The sequence below is a fragment of the Passer montanus genome, unplaced genomic scaffold (genome assembly GCF_014805655.1).
Source record: "Passer montanus isolate IOZ18808 unplaced genomic scaffold, ASM1480565v1 scaffold9, whole genome shotgun sequence".
Taxonomy (NCBI): Eukaryota; Metazoa; Chordata; class Aves; order Passeriformes; family Passeridae; genus Passer; species Passer montanus.
This window is the reverse complement of record NW_024374367.1, coordinates 7,437,699-7,461,370: the sequence shown is the minus strand read 5'-3', so window position 1 is coordinate 7,461,370 and position 23,672 is coordinate 7,437,699. Positions and strand designations below refer to the sequence as shown.

At 42.0% G+C, this 23,672-nt stretch overlaps 2 protein-coding genes across 3 annotated transcripts; one reads left to right on the top strand and one right to left on the bottom strand.

The window, feature by feature from the left end:
- Positions 1–10,695: 10,695 nt before the first annotated feature.
- On the bottom strand, positions 10,696–13,764 carry LSM3 (LSM3 homolog, U6 small nuclear RNA and mRNA degradation associated). The gene is made up of 4 exons (XM_039734295.1): positions 13,712–13,764; positions 12,583–12,693; positions 11,391–11,486; positions 10,696–11,105 (listed from the first exon to the last, which is right to left on the bottom strand). Exons 1-4 carry the CDS (start codon positions 13,730–13,732, stop codon positions 11,025–11,027), a joined length of 309 nt encoding a protein of 102 aa, XP_039590229.1. The 5' UTR covers positions 13,733–13,764; the 3' UTR covers positions 10,696–11,024.
- A 30-nt stretch (positions 13,765–13,794) lies between these two features.
- On the top strand, positions 13,795–22,765 carry XPC (XPC complex subunit, DNA damage recognition and repair factor). Of its 2 annotated transcripts, none has more exons than XM_039695583.1 (16): positions 13,795–13,954; positions 14,533–14,731; positions 14,920–15,050; positions 15,327–15,450; positions 15,953–16,037; positions 16,485–16,642; positions 16,844–16,964; positions 17,157–17,246; positions 17,658–18,587; positions 19,413–19,573; positions 19,820–19,901; positions 20,331–20,465; positions 20,963–21,132; positions 21,334–21,427; positions 21,641–21,730; positions 22,292–22,765. In XM_039695583.1, exons 1-16 carry the CDS (start codon positions 13,849–13,851, stop codon positions 22,499–22,501), a joined length of 2,886 nt encoding a protein of 961 aa, XP_039551517.1. In that variant the 5' UTR covers positions 13,795–13,848; the 3' UTR covers positions 22,502–22,765. The 2 variants fall into 2 exon arrangements, with proteins under 2 accessions (XP_039551517.1, XP_039551516.1); XM_039695582.1 differs by having other exon boundaries at positions 14,917–15,050.
- Positions 22,766–23,672: the final 907 nt, after the last annotated feature.

Below are 23,672 nucleotides of genomic sequence, written 5' to 3'. Positions count from 1 at the left end.
GGTCACTGGGGGAACAATTACATGCAAATAAATTGACACCATTAACTCAACAGGGTCTGAAGCATATGGGGACAAGTCAGTGGACTTTTTTCTTCCAGAAATAAGCTACTTCTATCATGGAAATAATCTTAATGTTTGCTGACACTGTAATTGAAAATTAAAGCTGCAGGAAAATGTGAGGTTTGCTAAAATACAATAGATATATTTTTTCCATACAATATATGGCACCAAAATATGCAGTATTCTGGGGAGGATAATTAATCAGTGTTCTCTTGCTGAAGTTCTTTTAATTGTCTATGATGGTCTGTGTTGGGGGAGACTATTGAGCTTTAACAGGGAACAAGATCAGTCACCATGGGGAATACTTACATGAATAAAGATTGCATGATCAAGATTTTTGATCTGGGAATTGCTATTCTGTAATCATCTGTAAAGCACCAGGAGTGCCCCTGGCACTGCATATATAATAATAAACTAGTAACAATAAATCATGTAATTAAATCGTCACTTTGAACATTCTTTTCATAATTCTTGCCTCAGATTGAAGTTCCCACATCAGACATGTTAGGTCCTCATAATATTATCAAAGCTCCTACACTTCAGCTTTTAAAAGTCCCCTAGGGATCTATTGTTTCTTTGTTTAATGTGTTTATGAGCCAAAGGCCCCATTAAATACAATAGGGAAACTCCCAGACCTTTAAAAACTTTGCCACCAGAGACATTTTTTAGGAAACAGGACCATTTTTGTCATTCCATCGTGTAACTATTGGAAAGTCTATTGATCAAAGAAGTTCTAGGAGAAATACAAAAAAATATTCCACTTTCATGGATCATCAGGTCGTTAAGGCCACAAAGCTATACAAGGCAGAATTGTTATATGCAGACATTTTCCCTCCTCCATAGCATCTGGTCAATCACACAATCCCATATGAAGAATATTTTCTGTTATGATTGCTCTTTGTGCCTCATTGCCTTTGTAGATGCTGTCAGTAAGGATAAGAGCAAGCCCATTTGTATTTCCTTGGTCAGGAAGGTGAGATGGGCACACACTTATGCTCCTCTAAACCCATACTGTACATTGTCCTCTACAGATTTAAACAGAACATTTGGTCTGAGACAGGATATGCTGCCAAAACCAGTGGAAATTTTGATGATCAAACACTGACTTTTAAAACTGAATGTCCATCTACCTTTAACAGGACTTAAATATGGAGAGAGCTCTGTAGACAGCAGGAGAGAAGGATGAAGCTACTATCAGCGTGCTGAAAAAGCTGGAGTTTACCAGAAATATACTTCATGGGCTGAACCCTTGCTGAAAATTATTTGACACTGTAATCCAGTGTGTGTTATGGTTTATTTTAGAGGGGTTATTTTATCCAGCTGTGAGATTCTTCTCAATTGCTTGCCACATTTCTCTAAAAGGTAAAACTCATTCAGAATTTATTTAAGTCTTTGAAGAGAAGCCATGCAGGATAAACCAGGGTGCTGTGATTTATCAATCCCAACTCAAAGAAGGCACAAAGCTACGTAGGGAGGTCACACTTGTGTAAAAATACACCCAAGGGATATGCAGAGTTCCTGTGCAACAGCCTAAGTCTAAAGTGAAAAATGCCTGGCAACACCATGCCAGTGAAGATGGTTCATCTGTAGTTGAGTTGACAGTTTCTCAACATAAAAGAGCTTAAAATGAGGTTAGTGTGAGCCATGGCTGAAATGGAAATTTCTTTCTCCTTGACTAATGCATTTTAAGTGACTCCCACTTAGGGTCAGAAAATTGCAAGTTCTGTTTTGTTAAACAGTTAAAAAAACCAAACATAATCTGCATTAGGCTGGAAAGTTCTACATTCCAGTGAACACGAGAGGGATGGTGAACATAGCCTGTGGCCAAACACAGCCCACGCAGAGCTTCACACTGGTGAAGCTTTCATCTTCAGCACCCCAAGGCACAGCCCACAGAGGCTGCAGGATCCCAACAGGCAGCGCTCCATCCTGCTCCAGCCTAATGCATTCCGCATGCCAGGACCTGCATCTCCCATGAGTGCACGGTCACAGCACAGCTGAAGAGGCTGGCAGCTCGCTGTGCAAGCTTGTGAGCTTGGGGGGCTTCACTTGGACTTCAAGAGGATGAGACCATGGTGCAAGTTCTGTGACCAGCACAGCTCCCACAGGGCTGCTTCTTATTCAGAGTTACTGATGAATAGAGAACGTACTCACCCCTCGCTTTGGTGATTCCTGATAAACTGCATTCTTGTGTAATGTATGTCCTGTCGCAGTGAGGTAGAAAAATTATAAAGAACAGCCTCATAAAATCAAGGCTGCTCTCTTGGATTCAATGGCTGGCCGTGTCAGGCTAGCCCTTTGCAAGTTCCCAGGTGAAAGCAATCCTGGTGTGAGCAGTTCGTTAGCATAACAAGCTACTCCTGGGTGAAAAACAACCAACACCTGTATAAACTGTTTTTACACTGTTAGAGAAATGAAAACTGTCCCTCACAAACAACTTTTCCTGCACACACACACCAGGGGTTTGAGTGAGCAATCAGAACTTGGCAACAACTTGTAACTGACCAATAAATTAATTGGCAAGAAAGTTACTAACCAATTGGAGTCACACAGGAGGTCTGTAAAACTGTATAAAAATGTTATCTGAATAAAGAGGGGGCTTTTTTCCACCATGAAGAAAATGGAGCCCAGTGTGATTTATTCCCATATCTCCCATGCTAATATTTACAAGTCACTAAAAAATACAAACCAAGTGTGTTTTGGAGCATGTCCCTCCTATGTCTCCAAATTCATATGGAAATTATCTGCTTGGTTGTGAAGACATCTGAAGGAATATGATCGTGCAAAAATTCACATAATCAAGAGAATTTTCATGGCAGATAATTTATATCTCACAACTCAGTGTTAAATAAGGACGAGTGCTAGAAAAATGAAGCTTGGATAAATGAAGCTGCAGCTCTATCTCTGTAATACCTTTACAGAACTTCATGGTATAACTGTAATGAAGAGATCTGATATCATAATCTACTTTCCCAGATTACCAGTGGAAAGTTATAACTGTGATTAATACAGATATGGTATCTTACTAAAAAGAAATGTTGCAGACAAGGTCTCCATACACCTGTGAAATGACAACAAAGAGGGTTTGCATGCCAAGAGTTCCAGTCAAGTCAGATGAGTGCCTAGAGTACCTCCAAAGTTGCTGGTACAAAAACCCTTCTAGAGGTAAACAACATCTGAGTTATTTAGCTGTGGTAACAGAATAAGAAAAGACTACAGTAAATTTGTCATTTCTCATTCCCAAATCTTGGACCAAACCTGAGGATCACCTCTTGTTTCTTAGCCTAGTATTCTATTCTGTCCTTTGAGTTACCTTTTGTTGAGTTGAACTTTATAACAGTCTGATTAACCATCAGCTCTCTCTCCAGAGAGAGAGATTAGAGATGGAGTTATTCAGGATTGATCCTTTTTTTGTTTGTTTTGTTGGGTTTTTTTTAAGTCCCACACTCAAAAATACCTTTTCATGTTTTTAGTATTAAACCCACATGGAAACTGATACTCTACTAACATTAATCTTTTTTGTTTGCTTTATGTATAGAAGGAAACTATATTTTATCCTGTAGATTCAGTTAAATTCCTTCTCCAATGCCTTCAGTATTGGAGGTTCCAGCCTTCTCCATGTCAGCAGTGGAGCAGTGGAAACAATGATCCCTGTACTCGTGGCCAGGCAGCATTCCTGGGTTTGAGAGACCCTTTACAGAGGACAGGGGTGTACCCTGTCTGCACTTCTGCCATGGGCTCAGCATGCAACCTTGGAAAAAATGTTTAACTGTAATATCCTGCTTTCTTTTCTTCAGGTCAAAGAAATTAGATAATAATTTATAGTCTCCTTTAAAAATGCTTTCAGATTTATGAATGAAGCAATCCTCCTTCCCTTGCTGCTGCATTCCTGCAATGGCTTTCTGTTGGAAACAAAGGATGTCGTGATAGAAGATAGGTGACTAATAAGCAGCCTAACACCAGAAGGAATCTGGTACTAGGACAGCATGACCTGCAGTAATTCTGCTCCTCTTAGACACACACCCAGGATTAGCAGTCACCCTACACAATTCCCTCAACCATCAGAACAGTAAAAAAAAAATTGAAAAAAAAATAGATAAGATAAAGCCTCTTGTCCCAAGCTTACAGCTCAAAGGACACAAAATACTAAGTTCATTCCTAACATATAGAGCATTTATTTGGAGGGAACTCTGGGAAGGAATCCTGTGGAAATTAACCCTTGCTTCTCTGGATGCTATTACTACATGCAGAACTTCCATAATTCTCAAAAATTTCCTAGTCCTTAGAAGTAGAACCTGCCCTGATTAGTTTTTCACATAACCATCCAACCCATAAATGCTGGAGCCAGGCTGGAGGGAACAGTTATGCAACAGAGCCCATGAAAGAGAAAAAACTGCTGGAGGCCAATTGGCTGCTTACATCATATATTTTCATGCTCTGTTTACAACCTCTCTGTGTAGGCATCTCACAATTCTGCTGCATAAGTTGTGGGTGAATATCTCTTGGTAAAGTAAGAAAAAAACAAACAAACAACTTATTGAATGTTCACATCAAATTTCAGCTCAACAGTTTTTTAAGTGTCACATGTTGAATGAAGGGTTTGCTTCACTCATAGGCTGAGCATGATGAGTGGGGATACGTTCCATATAACTCCTGGGAATTATTTTTTGAGACCAGAAATCACACCACATTCAGTTCTTCCTAGATTTTTGTATGCATTCCTGCTTGGTCAAGAACCAGCAGATCTCTGTAGGAAGTGTGATGATGGGACTGTTTCTCTGTGTGACTTCTCTCTGTGCAGCTGAGCCAGGTGAAGAACATTTTTTCTTGTTTTTCAGAGCTGTGTATCAAGGCTGGCAGCAGAGTCAGATGGAGAAATGTCCATTGGGGAAGCTTCACCTCAGCTATGTCAGAGCCCTTCACAAGAATGAAACCTTTTACCCTGTTTGTAGGACAACAGTACTAAAAAAAATACAGAGGAAAACAAAAGTAATGGAAATTTAAAGTGAACTTCATGTTCAGTATCTGAAACGTGACATGTAAAGTGCTTCTCCTTAACTCATGAGACTGCACGTGAGAGAGGGGAAAAAATCATTGTATGGACATCACAGTGCCTCAAGAAAGCAAAAATAGCACCAGCAGCTGGCTTTAGGATTGAGTACAGAGGACAGAGATCTTGTGTTACCCACTGGATGTTGCAAACCTGGAAGCTGCAAGCAAACAGCACTGCTGGGTTTTGGTTGGTTTTCAGGGAATGAACACAGGGCAAGTAGGATATAAAGGCTTAACATTTAAACATTAAAATAGTCTCCATTCCATTAGAAAATCTCCACTGGGATTAAAGCCTGTGCTTTATGGATAGGACCACATAAATTCAGAAACAGTTCTGAATATTTGAATTACACCCACAGGCAGCAAAAACGATCCGAAGGTTTGTTATAAGAAAGTTGTTGAGAATTGTGTTCAGTTTAACTACTGAACTGTAGTAGTTAAACTGCATCCTCCTGGGCTGCAGTGGAGCTTTGGATCTCTTGCCTTTTATAAGCAGCACGTCAGTCAACAAGAATTTAGCTTGGAGGAATGCATAACAAATGTAGAACAAATCAAATTAGCTCTCAGATGTTATCTGTTGATATCTCGTTTCTTCCTCAGACTTCTAACCACTGGAACACATCTGGGCAGTTGGGGGAGGCAACTGTTTTACTAAAAAGTACTAAATATAGGTGCTAAAGAACAAATTACATCATGCTGCATTGCCATACCACCTCCAGCACAGGATGAACCAGGAACCTGCTGGAAAAAGATAATTCAGTCTAGTTAACATGTCACCTTTACAGCATAAAAAGCAACTTAATAATTGCAATTATGTGCTAAGGATGAGTGACAAAGTCATCTGTTGCAGCAGTTATTTAAAGAAATCAAGATTTGGAGCACCATTTACTTGTTCCAAAATTTCCCTGCACTGAAATTTAAAGGGTCCTGAATAATTAAATAATGCATGGCATGGAGAAAACTACAAACTTTATCCTTAATATCCTACAGACTTTTACATAAATTTAGAGCGGAATTCTTTCCTCTTTTAAAATGGAAATGGTTTGCTTACCTGAAAGTTCTTGTGATGGCCAAAGAATAGACTAGGAAAGGAATTATATGAGTTGCTTGGTCAGTTTTACACAGCATTTCACCCTGCTCAGCATGAAGTGACGAGCTCCAGTGACACACACATTGATGCCATGATGTGCATCAGACTGGAGGTTTTACTGCCCAACACTTCAGTGGATTCCAGAAGAGCAAATGAACATTTACTGCAGCAGAACTGCCACAACTGTGAGTTCTGTTAGGTAGCAATTAGACTACAAATAACATCATAAACTGTGCTGTTGATAGCGAAGCCTGTTGCAGCCTCCCTTACCCACTGTGCCATAGCTGAGTGCTGTGAGAAAGGAACAGGAGTAAATCACCTGCAGCACTAAGGCTTCCTTTAGAGGCTAAAATTGATCCACTATTGCAGAAGAGTTTGGGAAATTCAGGCTTTGACTTATCAGTTTAAAGCTCCTGGTGAAAGTTCCTTGCTCAAATCACCCACAAACACGCTAGGGGACTACATAATCTGCTGCAGGTACTGACAGGGCTTTGGGTGACACGAACCAGCAGACTGAGACCAAGACCACCATATTTAGCCAGCCCAGGTGTGTAAAACATAAGCCCTTATTAGAAAATTAATTAAATAACTGGTTCTAAAAGCAATTTTCATGACTAAAACCAACGAGAAAGTCGCAAAATATGCCTGCATTTGAATATCCTGATGCCTTCCATGTGCACCTTGAGGAAGAAAATATCCATGTTTACCAGGTGCCACCCAGAGGAAAACTTTGCTAAAACCCCTCTTTGTGATCAGCCATTACCCAGCTCTTCCTAAGGCTTGTGCAGTGCATTCTGCAACTGCCTGTCCTCCCAGCCAGCACGCCTGCCTCGTCCCCTGCTGGTGCAGGCAATCACATCATGCACTGATCAAATGCCATTGTACAACTCAATAGGCTTTTTGGACTATGTTTCCAAAATTTGGGAGTGGGCCTTTCTTCCATTCAAACTAATTTGGGCAACAATGAAGAAATTCACTCATGAACAAGGTTTCTGACTACATCTTTTTCCGTCAGTGGTTCTTGTTTTCCGCTCCAACCCACATCATCTATTCTCTTCCTTCCACCCATTCTTCCCCCAAAAAGGGCTGGCTTGGACACTGTGCTTCAATTTTCTGCAGAACTTTCTATTTTTCTTTCCCATTCTTTTTGTTTAGCATATGAAAGGAGCTTCCTGTTTAGAAACATGGGAGTCCTACACCCTCAGTAATGATGTATTCAGCCCATCAGTGATCTTGGCATGAATGCCTTAAAACCTTAATAAGTCTGATGGGATTTTCTGTACATGTCATCATCATCATCATCAGTTCAAAAAACAATGCACAGCATTTGTCATCTTGCACTGAATCAGCTCCCTTCCCAGTCCTTGGGTTCTAGTAAGGAAATCTAGTAAGAAGGTTTACTAGTTTCCTTTTCTAAGTATTTCAGATGGTAGATTTCCAATGAAATTGACAGAACAGAAACAGAAGCATCAAGAGGACAAAGTGCTGTTGCAGAATTCCCAACATGATCAATACTGTCCTGCTTTTCCAACCCTGAATCCTTGCAGCAGCCTGCCAATGCTCACACTGCTCAAGGCTTACTATAACTGTATTGTCCAAATCCTGGGCTTGTCCTGTGCTAGGGAACAGGAATGAAACATGTAATGTAATCCCTGTTCAACTTAAAAAGAGCCAAACAAAACACATCCCCCCAAACCCTGCATGGCCTAGAAGAAAATTATATCTTGTTCAAATATGTAGGATGGATTCAAAATCTATTTATATGGGTCAAAAAAAGGCAGCAGCAGCAGTGACTTGAAATAAACTGAAATATTTGTTTCTTCAGGAGTTTAATGTACAGAAACACCTCAGTGCAGGCTGCTCCCCTCTGCTGAATTTGAACAGCAGTGGAGTTCTCCAGTGAAGGCAGTGGACAGCACTTGAATCAGTGGGTGCAGCAGCCTTGTGAACCAACACAAGAGCAGCTCCTCCCCAAGCAGGGCTCAGCAGCACAGTGGTCAACCTCAGTTTATTCTATATGGTGCAATTCTACAGCTAATTCTTCTCTGAGAGAAGCTGCCAGCCTGGAGCTCGTGCATCTTAACATCTGACAAAGCATGGCACATGCACTGCTTCACTTTAACTCTTGTGGGGACTTGCTCTGTGCCTACATAAACATCAAAACATATTTTGATTTTTACTTCTGGGTGAGCAGCAGAGTTAATTTAAAACTGTCGGCAAGTGTCATCCTAATTAAAAACAAATGACTAATTGTACAAGTACAGGGCCTGTTGACACAGGCTACAAATATCAAAGCCAACAAAGCCTGAATTTGAGGAAAAGCAGCACCATCTAGTGCCCTACAGTAGTCAGATCCAAAAATCAATTTCACAAGCCCACAGAGAAATTTCAAGACAGCAAACACTCACAAAAACAGTAGGACACCAGAGGTTTAACTCTATCAGCATTTCGGATAAAGGGAATTGTGTAGTAATAGTCTTTTTAAAAAAGAGCTCCCAAGAGTGAGATGTTTTCAGGAATAATAGAAATTCTTCAAAGACAAACTAAGAAATTATTCAGCCATCTATAAAAAAGAGGCAGTTCAAAGGCTAAAACTTACCAGAAGGCTACTAGTGTCTATAGAAAGCTACCAGAAATAAAATGCCAAGCTTCAAGTACAATAACATTAAATGTTCTTGCAGACTGAAAACATAAGTCAATGTGGAAAAGCCTTGAGATTTGAGAAACCTTGAGAAAATATTAAAGAAAAATTAACATACATTCTTTTTCAAACTCCTCAGGAATAGCTATCCTGAGAAATGGTAAATACATCAAACATATGATCAAAAAGGAGGAAGAACAATATGAAAGAGACCAGACTGCAGAAACTTGTCAAAGGTTTTGGGCTTTGGTGTGTTTAGGATTTTTAAAATTTTATTTGGGGGGTTTATTGTTTGGGGCTTTTCTTGGGAGTTAATTTAGGGTGATGTTCTTTTGTTGTTGTTTTCTTGTTTTGTTAGGGGTTTGTTTGTTTGGGAGGGGATTTTTTTTTTGGTATTTTTTTTAATCCACATTCATCATGGAGAGGCTCAGATTGGCTCCTGCTCCAGACAGCTCATGTCAAATCAGAGATCAAGGATGCTACTGGCCACTTCAGTGACACAAAACAATAACAGTTCTTTACAATTAAACAGTAAATACCCAAGAAATCAATTAGACATTAATAATTGATTGCCAACCACCATGATATCTCACTTATAAAAAAGCAGGTAACAAATGAGAAAATTTTAATGAGATTCCCAGGGATTTATGTAGGTGAGCTGACTTGTCCACTGTGCTGATACCCTGTGATATAAAAATATTGTACATACAGATAACTGTGTTATGCTGGCAAATACAGCTCAAGTAAAGGGTATGAGGGATTCACACCCATTGTCATTCTCAGAGTCTAGAAGTGTTATTAACAGATATGAATTTAAAATTTATCAAGGTAGAAGTTCCTGATTTGCCAGCATTTTGAGCATGTCAGTCCTCCAATACAAGAATCCAAATACAAAAAGGAACGGAGAAAAAAATACTTGGCAGACCTTGCATTCCTCACCACTGCCTCAAGCTATAATCTTCAAGTTATGAAAATTTTTAACTGTAGAAGAAAGTGCCAGAGCAAGCTGCTTTTGCTAACCCTACAGAGAACCTAAACAAATAAGCTTAAATCAAAAGTCAAGCTTTGTAGGAAGTGCAGACTTCTATCTCTCATATGACTCTAAAACAATTATAGCAGAAGTGTTCTTTTTTGCAGCTCAAGTACAGGGTATGTGGGATTCACACCCATTGTCATTCTCAGATTCTGTAACTGTTATTAACAGATATGAATGCTTCTATCTCTCATATGACTCTAAAACAATTATACCAGAAGTGTTCTTTTTTCACACAAGAAAGAAAGTAAACTGCAAACAAGGTGGGCATGAGAAAGTATGTATTGAAAAAGAGCTTTGTTCAGGTTCTGGTGCAGCTTCACTACAGATAATTTATGAGCATCCTTAGGCATCCAGCAGAATTTCATATATTCAAGAACTGAAACATGGTAGAAACAGTGGGAAATGAATGCAGCAGGCAACTCAACAGCATTGTGAACAACAATCTCAGTCCCTACTTATGGCCTTGCAAACTGCAACTGTTAACAAAGCCACAATGAAAATACCTGAAAACATTTCACTGAAGCCTATCTTTATCTTTGGTGGAAGATTCATATAAACACCACTTCCCTACAATGATGATATGCATCACAAATTTGAACACAGAGCCATAAATTACAGCACCAGTGATTGATGTAGTACTGTCTCCAAAACCACTAATCTGCAAGACTTGGGTATTAGTAAGGACAGAAGTTAAAACAACACACTGAAGACACTGCTTGCTCTGACAGTGAGGCTGATATTATACCCTAATGAAGCACTAGCTCTAAGGAAGAACACAGACCCCCCCCACCAACACAAAAAACATGACAAGTCAAATCTCAAAGACAAAACAAAATTTATTTAAAACAACAAAACAAGACAGTGCTACTGCCAAGATAGAAAAAAAATAAGGATTCTTTTACTGAATGTGACAAGGCAGGCAATTTACAGCAGTTTACATTAATTCTGAGATCAGGTGGGGTTTTACACTGCTTCAATTGACTACATGTACTTTCTGCAAGACAAACTGGCTCCCCTTCCCCTCCCCTTTTCAAAAGGACTGACAAAAATATCCTATAAAAAAACATTTACAGAATTTTGAGACATGATTGAAACCACTGTCCAAAAATCTGGAACTTTCCAAGAAGGTTAAGTCCTTTTTTGCTTCAACCAACCCTCAATGGGGGAGCTACAAGCACAACGCCATCCCCTCTGACAAAGAGCATCGGAATATTCCTCTTGGTAGACTGTGAAGAAGGAAAGAAAAGTTTACATTTACAAAACATTCATTTCAATCATAAAAACACACCTGAAACAACTCAAACACTCAATGTTCTGACAAGCTGAAGAGATCAAAACAATTAATACCAAGTCTGTAGATATCCTGTATACTTTCATAACAGTTTGTCCAAATCCTGTTAGAGCTTGGTTCAAAAAACAGTCAGCAAAAAACTACTTTAACAATATAACACAGTGTAGTTTTAAATAAAAAAAACCTGTGAGGATAAATTAACTCCTTTTTTAGTCCTTACTTTATAAATCTCTTCATAGGTTTCTTCATCAATCTCTATTGTAGTCACAGTTTCTTCCACATCACCCAGAATCATATTTAAGTGCTGATCATATGCCTGTAGAAATGAAGTTTAGTTTACTATATTTTCCAAAATTCAAACATTGAGTTTATTAAAATGAGAATTTTAGCAAGACTTTGAGACATAAATAGTTTAGTCTGATTTTTACCAAAACATTCTACTATCAGTTCTAGTTACAGCTCAACACAAACATAAACAAATGAGTACTCTGCAGCAGGAAAAAGAATGCACGACATTTACATTTACAGAAACACTTGCAGGAAATGGCTCTGAAGCATTCTGTGAGAGCACTTACAAGACCTCAGAGACAGACAGACTTTGTTAACATTAAACCAGCCACACACTGCTGCCAGTCCAGCCTCCTGGAATGGATTGCCTGGGGCAACTTACAGGGTATGAAAGCTGCTTCTCATACAGTGCTACAAAACCTTAAACACATGTTCCAAATCCTTACAAAAGCATATTGCAAACCACACATGTCCCTCATGGATGTCTCATTATCTCTGTGCTTCCCAAGGAGGTGAGGCTCAGTTAACTCATGGGACAACTGGTTCCCTTCCCCAGCAGAGCAGAGCACACAGGGAGGCTGCCTGACTTAACAGAAAGCAAAAATCTGAGAACCCAGCTGAGCACCTGTCCCATCCAGCTCCCAGGGTGTGCCTTGAGGGATTCTTGTTTGACAATGATGACCTCAGTCTAGAAGAGGCCTCAGGGTACATCATATGAAGAGGCCTGCAGCATTACTGCTTATTTTACAGACAGAGAAAAAGAAGCCAAAAGCAGTGAAATCAATTGCTTGGTATCATTCAGGAGATAAGAAAACCAAAATATATCTCTTGATTTTCTAGGGAAGCAGTTAACAGCGGGCAAAATACTGACAAGTGAGATTTTTCCACCAATCACATTACAGTTATGGCAACTAAGACAATTCTTAACCTGCTTTCTCCAACCACTTTTGCACTTTCAACCACGAAATGCAATTACTCATGCTTTAAAACTAGTTTTTTCAACAACCAATGGAATATTACAGGTAAACTTGTTTAACAGACCATTGTACATAAAGTCTGTTGTACATAAAGCACTGCCCAGTGCTTAGCTGAATGAGCATGACAATATTGTGAAAGTTACTTACATGTAATCTGCCTCTAAGCTCTCTGTCATTCCTCATTTTGACATAGATTCGCTCATCTAGACTGAGTCTGATGAGATCAAGTGGCTCCTCTACAGTATTTGTTGTTTGTTGCTAAAAAAAAGAGATAAAAGCATTACTTGTACAGAAGAAGCCTATGAACTTTTCCCTTCCTCAATGTCTGTGAGACACAGAAAACAAAGGAGTGAAAACACAGGTGCAAATGCTTGAAATCATTCCACCACATCCTGGTGAACCTGAGTGCTGCTGATTTACCACTCCACTGACACTCACCAGCCCTGAGCAATGCGAGTCAAAAGATTTCAGTTCAGTCTGCAGCTCATCATTCTTCACACACAGGGGCATTGGAACGAGACCATCTTTAGGGTCCCTTCTAACACCAACCATTCTATAACTCTGTGAACTCTTTTTCCTACCAGCAGCCACAGCTTACACTGCGGGAACCAGCAGCACGGCTGTGCCATGGCACGGAGCAGCTGAACCCAGGCTGACAGCGGTGCCGGCACAGGGATGTACCCGGGCACACACTGGGGGCTCTCGGGTACCCGGGCACACGCTCCAGGGCTCTCGGGTACCCGGGCACACGCTCCAGGGCTCTCGGGTACCCGGGCACACGCTCCAGGGCTCTCGGGTACCCGAGCACACGCTCCAGGGCTCTCGGGTACCCGAGCACACCCTGCCCCGCACACTGAGCGCTCCCGAGCCCTTGCGGGGCCGCACAGCAGCCAGACCAGGCCCGAGGCGTGAACCCTCAACACACAGCGGCCTGAGGCCCCTTGCTGTGCGAGAGGCGCACTTCGAGGATCACAGCTACAAAAGGGGGCAGACCTCCTCCACATCTTCCCTATGTCTTGTATATCCCATATTTCCCTTCTAGCTACCTCCTTCCTCCAGAGCCCAGCGCACTGCCCTCGGCAGCTTCCCCCTTTCCCTCCTCCGGCAGTGCCGGGAGTCAGCGGGCCGGCAGGAGCCCTGCCCGCGCCCCACAGCGGCGCCAGCCCCGCGGCCAGCGCGGATTTCGGCTCGCACGGGGAGCGCTCAGCCCAGCCCTGCAGCCCGGAGCTGCCTCCCCTGCAGCCACCCAGACAGAGAAAGACCCAGAGCCGCTCACCTGGTCCACCTCATCCGCCATCTTTCAAACCGCCTCCCGCGCCCGCCCGCGAGACTTTATGGCCCGGCCCCTTCCCCTTCCCTTCCCCTCCCTCCCCAGAGCGGGGCCGGGCCGGACCTGCCCGCGCCGGCAGCGCCATGGCCAGAAAGCGCAGAGCATCGCCCCGGCCCGCGGCCGCCAAAAAGAGGCGCTCCGGGGGGCTGCCGAACGAGGAGGAGGAGGAGGAGCAGGAAGAAGAAGAGGGTGAGTGCGGCAGGGAGGCCGTGGCGGGCCGGAGCCGCGCCGTCGCCGCTCCGGCCGCGGGGTCGGGGGCTCCAGCGCACCTCGGGAAGAGCGGCAGCGCCGGGCTGGAGGGCGCTGGTTATCGGCTCTGTTGTCGACTGTGTTATCGGCTCTGTTATCAGCAGGGTTATCGGCGCTGCGATCAGTGCCCCAGATCCCGCGCGTTAAACCCGTGTGTGACGCTGACAAAGGCCAGCAGCCCCTGAAGGGTAGCTGCAGCTCGGCCGCGCTCTCCCGAGCAGCGTCACGCTGTAATAAGTTGTTGTGAGTGGCAAGCACGATGCTGGGTTTTCTGCCGATTCCATCGGTAGGACTAAAGGAATCTTTGGGTACTTCTTGTGAGTTACATAAGTGTTTCCCTCCAAATGGTCTCACTGTTCAAATCTTGCCTATTTGTAAACAAACAATGACACTCTCAGCATTGTGAGTGCTCATGTTCTTCTGAAGCTGCCTCTAGTGAAGTCCATGGAGATATTGTTTCATATTGCCATGGAGATGAAGCTCCGTCCTTTAATCTTCATTTATTTTGTCACGTGCAGATGATTTTGAAAAGAAAAAGCCCAGTTTAAAAAAGACCTCAAAAGCACCAGCTAGGAAGAAGGGAGAAGATTGTGATACTGAAGTTTCCAACTCAGCAAAAACTTCCAAACCTTCAAAACAAGAAGCAAAATCACAAATAAAAGAAAGTAAAAAGAATGCTAGAAATAAAGAAAATTGTATCAAAGAGGAAACATGCAGGTAAATTTATCATTCAAATCTATAGGACCTTTTTCTTCATCTTATTTATTTCCTTCTGTGGTTTGATTGTCAAATAGTCTGTTGTTACTGATGCAGAGGTCATGCTTGATTTATTTCCCTATTTTTAGTCTTTGATAAACAAGCACCTCTGTTTCCTGATGCTGTCACTGTTTTGATGATTTTAACAGTGACCCACTGAAGCATCCTCAGGAAATGAAGATAAAGACAGAATCTCCTGTTAAAAAAGAGATGGATGAAGACAATACTGACAACGATGATGATGATGATGAAAGTGAAGATGAATGGGAGGATGTGGAAGGTAACAACTGCATATTTTTTCATGTTAAGCACTTTTTAAGAGCCTGAATATCACAATGATTCTTCAACAGCAGGTGACCAGCATCCCACAGTTAGTTTAAATAACTCAGCACACACAGCAGTGTTATGGAAGATCCAAGAGCTCGTAGTTACTGGATGTGTTCTGTTTAAAGTTGTTTGAACACTTGAGAAGGAAGACGTAGTTTTTATCCAGTCATCAGTCTTCTCTGGTAATCTATTCCATGTTTATTTATAATGTAGTATTTTATTTTTACAGAACTTCAGGAACCTGCTACAGATAAGTTAGAAGAAGCTGCAGTTCTTCCATCAGTGGGGCTGCCAAGAAATCCTGTCGAGATAGAGATTGAAACCCCAGAGCAGGTGAAGAAAAGAGAGAGAAGGTAAGAACAAGGAGGTGGTGCAGGGCTGCTAAAGGCTGAAGTTAAAAATACCCTAAGTCTTGACTGTCACTGACTTGCTGTGTGCAGGGTGAAAATCCCCACTTGGTGCAGACTGTTGAGTAGGAATGATGCAGGGTTGTGGGATGAAGAACAGTTTACACGCTGACAGCTCTACCAGAAATCTTCAGTGGAAGTTGGCAGGAATGGAAGAGGCTTTTCAGCTTCCTTGAAAATCAACTGTGTAACTTCATTGTGTTTTACTGTCTCCGTTTCCCTGAAAGGACAGCAGGATCCCTGCAAGGAGAGCTGTGGGTGAATGACATTGTGTTTCTGTAAAACTTTTAAGAGCCTGTTCACATAACCAGTCACTAAACCTTTCCTTTAGTGTACACGGGAGATTCTCTGGGATGGATTCTCTCTCTGAACTGACCCTGTTCAGGAACCAAGAAAGGCAGGTCCACAGAAATCCCACAACAACCCTTTCTTTTGTAATCTCCTGCAGAGAAAAAAGAAAAGCTGAGTTTGAGATGTACCTTCGGAGAATGATGAAACGTTTCAGCAAGGAGGTTCGTGAGGACACACATAAGGTATTTGTCACAGAGAACCATGGCAGAGAAGAAATGGAGCATAAAGGTGTCTGAACCGATTTGTAATAGCTAGAATGGCTACAAGTGAAAAAATAAAGAAGCTGTACTCCTGACAGATGCTTGTTAAGGTTCCTCCTAAACTGTGGATTGGAAACACCAGTGCCTGTGTTAGTAAAATTCTAACTCAAAGCATATGTGAGATATTTCTCCATAGAGGGATATATTCTCATTTTGTCAGGATTAAACTGCCAGTCGTGTAGAGCAGGAGACACTTGCAAAGACTTCAGTGCTTTGCTGTCTTCTGAAGACAGCATTGTGAATGCTTGGGAGGCTTTACTGTCGACTCTCTGTAAAAAGGAGCAGTGAAGTATTCCTTGTCTTTACCATGGCAGTAGTTCCAATAAGGAAAATCTCTCGTGAACTCACTTTTAAACTCTTCTCTCTCAGGTTCACTTGCTGTGTTTATTAGCAAATGGTTTCTACAGGAACAGGATCTGCAGCCAGCCAGATCTCCTCGCCATTGGTCTGTCCATCATCCCTGCGCGCTTCACCCAAGTGCCCGCAGGCCAAGTGGGCCTTGTCTACCTTTCCAACCTGGTGAAATGGTAAAACTCCCTTCTGATGGTGCTGTCACATAGGAGGGCGAGGGTTCAGGGAGAGGGGTAACTGTAACTAGCAATTATCTGTTTTAAATTTGTGTACAAGGGTGAGAGGGGCTGTCCTTTCTAGAAAAGGAAAGGGTGAACTGAGAAGTTTAGAAATACCGTCACAAACACTGGATAATTAGCAGGTGTCTTGTATTTCAGGTTTGTTGGAACCTTCACTGTCAATGATGAGCTTTCCACTGAAAAAGGAGAGCCCCTTCAGTCAACACTGGAGAGGAGGTTTGCCATCTATGCTGCACAGGATGATGAGGAGCTTGTTCATGTAAGAGACTGGGAAGTGCAGGGTTGGTTGGTGAGTTTGGATGCTGTGTGTCAGGTCATACACAAAGTGGTGGGAGGGGTGGATTTGAAGAAAGCAGATTGGTGACTTAAGTGATTTGGTAGCTTTTTATTCTCTTGTTTTTTGTCTCAAGACCTTCTGTGATTAAATTACTCAATTTAAACTGTTTTGCAGATATTTTTAATTATTCTGCGAGCATTACAGCTGCTGTGTCGCCTTGTGCTGTCTTTTCAGCCTATTCCTCTCAAGGAGACAAGACCAAAGGTAGTTTTTGTTGTTTGTGTGGAATAAGGAATAGGTCATTGATTGAGTAGGATTAAAAGAAACTTTCTGGCTTGCAGTGAATCACTTACTGCACAAACCAGGGTTCTGTCTACATTGCAGAAAATGAACACCCTTAATTTTTAATTTTCTTCTTTAAAACAGCCACTCATTTCTGTGTTTCAGCAAAGATTTCTTAATGTTTCAGTGGGTTTACATTTCTTTAAAGCTTAGATGGCAACTCTTGCTGCATGAGTACACCTCTCTTCAGCCAGTTGCCTGAAGTTTTCAAGTGAATTGACTGTGCCTGCCAACCATTGGTCTGCGTGAACCTTGGGCTGATTTCAGTTGTTTTTTTTTTTAACAATACTCTTAGCTGTGATGATAAAAATTACCTGGCCTGTTTCTCTGCAGGGAAAGAGCTCATCCAAGAGGCTGTCTCACAGCAGCACCTCTGAGGGACAGGAGAGTGCTGCCACAACACCCAAAGCTGTGGCAAAAACATGCCCCTGCAAAAAAGCCAAGCAGGATGAGAAATCCTCAGGGAGCAAAGAAAACAACAAGGAGCCAAAGAAATCCAAAACTGCCCAGACCAAAAGCTCACACAAGTCAAAGCTGACTAAAGGCCAGGAACAGAAGGAATCAAATAATGAGACCAGCTCAGCAGAAAAAGATGTGCCAGTCAGGCCCAAGAACGACCGCCGGAGACGAGTGGCCTCCAAAGTGTGTTACAAGGAAGAGAGTGGAAGTGATGAGGGCAGTGCTTCGGACTATGAGCTTTCAGAGGAGGAGAGTGATGTCTCTGATGAGGATTTTGAAAGTGTCCCTAAGAGGCGGAGAAGCTCACAGGCCTCCCAGAATTCAAAGCTGACAACTATGAAAAGGTCAAAAGCTGAGACTTCAGAAACAAGGCAGTCAAAAAATTTGCATGAAGCTGAGACTAAGCCAGCAAAAAGTACAACTCCAGGCTTACCTCAAGCACCGAGGAAGAGAAACAAAATCATTTCTAGTGATGAGGATGAAGGACAGCAGGACGTGAGGAAAGCCATGGGCACGGACCAGTGGCTGGAAGTTTTCCTTGAGCCTGAGGACAAGTGGGTTTGTGTAGACTGTGTTCATGGCAATGTGGGCCAGCCCCAGCTGTGCTTTGCACATGCCACAAAGCCGCTATTCTACGTTGTGGGATTTGACAACGATGGGAGTGTCAGGGATGTGACACAAAGGTATGACCCAGTGTGGATGACCTCAACAAGGAAGAGCCGTGTGGACCCCGAGTGGTGGGAAGAGACACTGCAGCCCTATGAAAGTCCCCATGTGGAGAGGGACAAGAAGGAGGAAAATGAGGTAAATCACAGTAGGTTGTTCAGGACATGTAGTGCCAGGAGTCCAGTCCCTGGATTCCCATTCAGGCAGAAAACATTAGAAATCTCTTCCCATGAAGGAGGTTTGTATTTGAACTTGAAATGTTGAGATTGAACATAAAAAGAATATGCAGTGGTAAATTGAAATAATAGGAAATGATGGAGGCTGTTCAGACAAGTTTGCATAACAGAAGTACTGTGCTGGAAACTTAGTAGTGAGGTTTTTTAGTGTTTAGCATTACTGTTCTCAGAGAGTTTTTAAAGTACATAGGTCAGGGTACACATCTAAGTACTTACTTGCAGCAAGAGTGTTTGATCGTTAGCTCATCTGCTAAATTTCCAGTGTTTTTTTCCTTTGGTTTATATTATAGTAATTCTTATTTTCTTACAAAGGATAGTGAAAAAGTTGTGAAATAAAAACATTAGAAATCTCTTTCCATGAAGAAGGAGGTTTGTATTTGAACTTGAAATATTGAGATTGAACATAAAGAGAATATGCAGTGGTAAATTGAAATTATGGAGGCTGTTCAGACAAGTTTGCATAGCAGAAGTACTGCATAGCTTGTGCTGGAAACTTAGTAGTGAGGTTTGTGTAGTGTTTAGCATTACTGTTCTCAGAGAGTTTTTAAAGTACATAGGTCAGGGTACACATCTAAGTACTTACTTGCAGCAAGAGTGTTGGTCTGTTGGCTCATCTGCTAAGTTTCCAGTGTTTTTTTCCTTTGGTTTATATTATAGTAATTCTTATTTTCTTACAAAGGATAGTGAAAAAGTTGTGAAATTATTCTTTTCTGTATAATTCTTACAGTTTCAAGTGAAACTTCAAGATCAGCCTCTACCAACAGCGATTGGAGAGTACAAAAACCACCCCCTTTATGCACTGAAGAGGCACCTCTTGAAATTCCAGGCCATCTATCCCGAGACAGCTGCTATCTTGGGGTACTGCAGGGGAGAGGCTGTCTATTCCAGGTGAGTTGTGCCTTGTGTCTTGTCACCTGCATCTGTGATCTTTGTAACAAACTGGAGAGCTGATTTGCATGATGGTATCAGCAGTAGTCTCAGGCCGCATGCATAAACAGGTGAGGCATTTAGCTGCTCTGACAGCATTTGTGTTTTACTAAGATACAGCTTTTTTATTATTCTTAATATAAGTTTATTGTGGATCTGTTTGGGATGATTTGAAAACTCTTAAATTTTCTTCTTTCTGTCCTTTTCAGACTGCATACACACTCTGCACTCCAGGGACACATGGCTGAAGCAAGCTCGAGTGGTGAGGATTGGAGAAGTGCCTTACAAGGTAAGAGAGCTCTATTTCCTCCTGTGCAATCCATCTGCCCTCTAAAGCTCAAGCTCTGTTTTGGTTTTTTGTCTTCTGTCTTGTCAGCAGATGCAGATTTCACACGTACTTGCATGGTTTGTGGTAGCTGTACTGTCCACCTGGTGTGCCTATAGTTCCTGCATCCTGCCCAAAACCCAGCTTTGTGAAGGTGTCTGGCAGAACTGCTCCCTTCTCACCTTTTCCAGAGGCATCCCAGTGTTTCATGTGCACTGCTGGACTCTGCCTGTTGCATACATGTGCCATGGGTTGTCATGTGTATGCAATGGAAATTGAAACTAGGAAACAGCATTTCTGCTCTCCCAGAACCTTCTCCTTCGGTGTCCTAGGAAAATCTGAAACCACTGTCAGCTTCTTGTGATGTTACAGGCCTGGCTGTTGTATTTGCAGATGGTAAAAGGATTTTCCAACCGGGCGAGGAAGGCGCGCCTGGCAGAGCCGGCGAACCGGGACCGCGAGGACCTGGCGCTGTTTGGCCGCTGGCAGACAGAGGAGTATCAGCCTCCCATAGCAGTGGATGGAAAGGTAGCTGGGAAAGCAGAGGGCTGGTGCAGAGGAAGTGGTTTGTGTGGAGCTCTGGGCTTTGTTTTTCCAAAAGTTGTATGTTTCAGATGTGAGATCAGTCTGTAATACCTGGATTCAGGATTAAGAGTCCAGAGGTAAATGTTCACAGGAGGAAATAATCAAAACTTTAGTGAGGCCTTTCTTTCACAAGTACTCAAATGGCAGAGAGTGCAGACTGCTAAAGTCAACATTTTGTTGATCTGACCTTCCTAGCCCATGTTTTGCCTTGCTAATTCTCTGCATTGCAGTCTGAGTAACAAAGCTTGGGCAGAGGACATAGCTAGGAGATAACCATGCATCTAAAATCTAGGCTTGTACCTTGTCATGTGAATATTAATTGAATACTGGAGTGGAATATAGCAGGTCAGGAGGGGAGAGTCCCTGAGTTGCAGGAGGTATTTTCACCTCTTTCCAGAAAGCAGGATTATCACCATCTCTTTTTAATCTTGCCATAACAGGTTCCTCGGAATGAATATGGCAATGTCTATCTGTTCTTGCCATCCATGTTACCTGTTGGCTGTGTGCAGCTGAAACTGCCAAACCTGAACAGAGTGGCACGGAAGTTGAACATTGACTGTGCTCAAGCCATCACTGGATTTGATTTTCACGGCGGCTACTCGCACCCAGTGTATGTAAAAGCTGCTTTGTTGCACCTGTCAGATGTTGATGTCCTGCAGAATTTGTGTATCTTATGTTAAAGGGAGCATGTGACCAGTTGTACACTTTGATCCTTTAAGACAGACAGAAGCTTTTGGGCTGGGTCAGCAGGCATTTGCTCCCTTTCTTTTGCCTTCTTGTAGCTGACAGAGGATTGTCTTCTCCTTCCTAGTACTGATGGGTATGTAGTGTGTGAGGAGTATAAAGAGGTCCTTGTTGCTGCCTGGGAGAATGAACAAGCAGAAATAGAAAAGAAGGAGAAGGAGGTGAGAATTACTTTTGCAGCTTCCTTATTGTTACATTTACAAAGTAAATTTCATTGAAACTGGGCAGTCAAAGAGGGCGGGCTGTGTAAGCAACAAGCACGAAGCTTTTTTGATGACAGCTTTAAGATTTTTAAACTTTCCTTTTCCATGTGCATAAATCCATTGAAACTCACAGTAGTAATTTTTTCTCTTTCCCATAACAATCCCCCACAGAAGCGTGAGAAAAGAGCTCTAGGGAATTGGAAGCTGCTGACAAAAGGACTTCTCATCAGAGAGAGACTGAAGCAACGCTACTCCATCAAGGTATCCTGCATTGCTATTAGTAATTTCTTTTTCTAGAGGTTATTTTAACTGTAGAATAAAATTTCCAGACTGCAGTTTCTCAAAAGTCTTCAGCTAGTCAAAAAAGCTAGGCCAGAAGTTCAATGTGGTCATGTTTATCAAAGATTTGTTACTGTTTAACAAGGAATGAATGCTTTCAATTTTTTTACTGTTTTCTGTTTTGTCATCCCCTTCCTAGATTTATTCCTCTAAGCCAAGCATGTAGCTAACAGGTGGGAGAGTGGGGGACCTTTACTTTTAGTTAGATGTTTTAGTTCTTAATTTTTTCTGCAAGGAGAAAGAAGAAATGCCTGATTTTTCAAAACAGGGTGGTTTTATTCTTCTGTTGTCAAAAATGCTTATGGTGCAAGAATGTTTGGTGTTGAGAAATAGAAGCAGTTTGGGTGGGAAGCCCAAATCAGAGCAATCAACTTCTGTAAGGCCACTCACTGTCACTGTGACAAAAGACAAGCCCTTTTAGAAAGGGGCAGTTACAAGTGATTCTTAGAGTGACTTTCTGATTTTCACACCTGTTTTTTCCAGGCTGAGCCATCAGCACCTGAGACAGAGAAAGGAGAGGGATTCTCTTCTGATGAAGAAGGAGCTCCAAGCTCAGAGAGCACAGTGGGGAACACAGCCATGTATTGGCCCCAGAATCGCCAGCTAGAGAAACAAGAAGAGATAACAACCAAAAAGAGCAAGCGAGAAAAGAGAGGAGAAGCAGCTCAGCTGTTCCCTTTTGAGAAATTGTGATTACAAGCTTTTCTTTGGTGTTCTCAGATGCAGGAAACATAGTCATGATAGAAGTATCCTTTACCAGTTAGGGCCTTGGGCTCTTCCTCTGCACTTGTGTTTCTGAGCAGGCAGGGACCAACCTATTTCAGTATCCAGTTTCCTTTGAGACCACAGGTATCACTTGGGTATCAGATTCTTCTTTTGTCCATGGACTTGGAAGAAGAGCTGCACCTTCCAAGATCACTTTGCTTTGTTGAAGTTTTTGCTCTCCTTTGTACCACTTCTGTCATCAGCAGTCTCTTTTCCCATTTTTCTTGTTTTCATTTTTCCCTGCTTGCTCACAACTAAACAGAACTAATAGTTGAGTTTCCTGAGGCACTTCTGTCAGCAACAGTCTCTTTTCCCATTTTTCTTGTTTTCATTTTTCCCTGCTTGCTCACAACTAAAGCATCCACTGCTTTTTATCTGTCTGCAGAGAGGTGGCCACAGGAATGCTGATGCCTGCTTTGATCCACAGCTTACCCAAATCAGTGGTGAGGTAGAGTTCTGGCCTTTCTGTCTCAAGGGGGAGATACTTCCTCTAAGGTCTAAAAAAAAACCCCAAAATCAGAATATGGAGGAATTAGTATTTTCTAAAGAATACTTGCATTTTGTGGTGCAAGTTTGGCTTTTGAGCCTGCCGTCTTTATTGACTCTCAGAAATCTTGTGCTGTGGAAGGGAGAAGCCCTGTCCTTATTACCAGCTTAGGGTTCAGTATGTCTTCTTAAGCAATTTGAATATGTACATATTTGCTTCTGCTGCTTATCAAGATCCTGTTCTGGAGCAAAATGCATAAAACTGACAAAATCTCACTGATGGAACAAAATTCACTAGAACCACAGAATTTTTATTATCCAGTACCATAGCATTAAAAATCTGTTGAGAGAGGAATATTAAATCTACATCAGCTTTTGTTGCACTTTTGTAGTAGAAATACTGATCTGTCTTTGGCAGTATGTATCTAAAGTCCACTGACACAGTCTCTTCAAAAATGGAGGGGAAAACAATTTAGTCATTGCTGGACATTGTCACAGAGTAGGAGATGTAAGAAAATGGCTTTCATGTAACTATGTTCAGAAGAAAATCTATTTTTGTACTGTATTTGTAGATCAAAATAAAGTTTGAAAAAAAGAGTATGTTGTCTGTTTT

Bases quoted from the DNA above. Each gene is read 5' to 3' on its own strand.
- LSM3 (XM_039734295.1), bottom strand. From the start codon at position 13,732: ATGGCGGATGAGGTGGACCAG. The intron at 12,694-13,711 runs GTGAGCGGCTCT...TCTTTTTTTTAG, and splicing joins TGGCGGATGAGGTGGACCAG to CAACAAACAACAAATACTGT. The intron at 11,487-12,582 runs GTAAGTAACTTT...TCATTTCTACAG, and splicing joins AGCTTAGAGGCAGATTACAT to GCATATGATCAGCACTTAAA.
- XPC (XM_039695582.1), top strand. From the start codon at position 13,849: ATGGCCAGAAAGCGCAGAGCATCGCCCCGGCCCGCGGCCGCCAAAAAG. The intron at 15,051-15,326 runs GTAACAACTGCA...TTATTTTTACAG, and splicing joins TGAATGGGAGGATGTGGAAG to AACTTCAGGAACCTGCTACA. The intron at 15,451-15,952 runs GTAAGAACAAGG...AATCTCCTGCAG, and splicing joins GTGAAGAAAAGAGAGAGAAG to AGAAAAAAGAAAAGCTGAGT.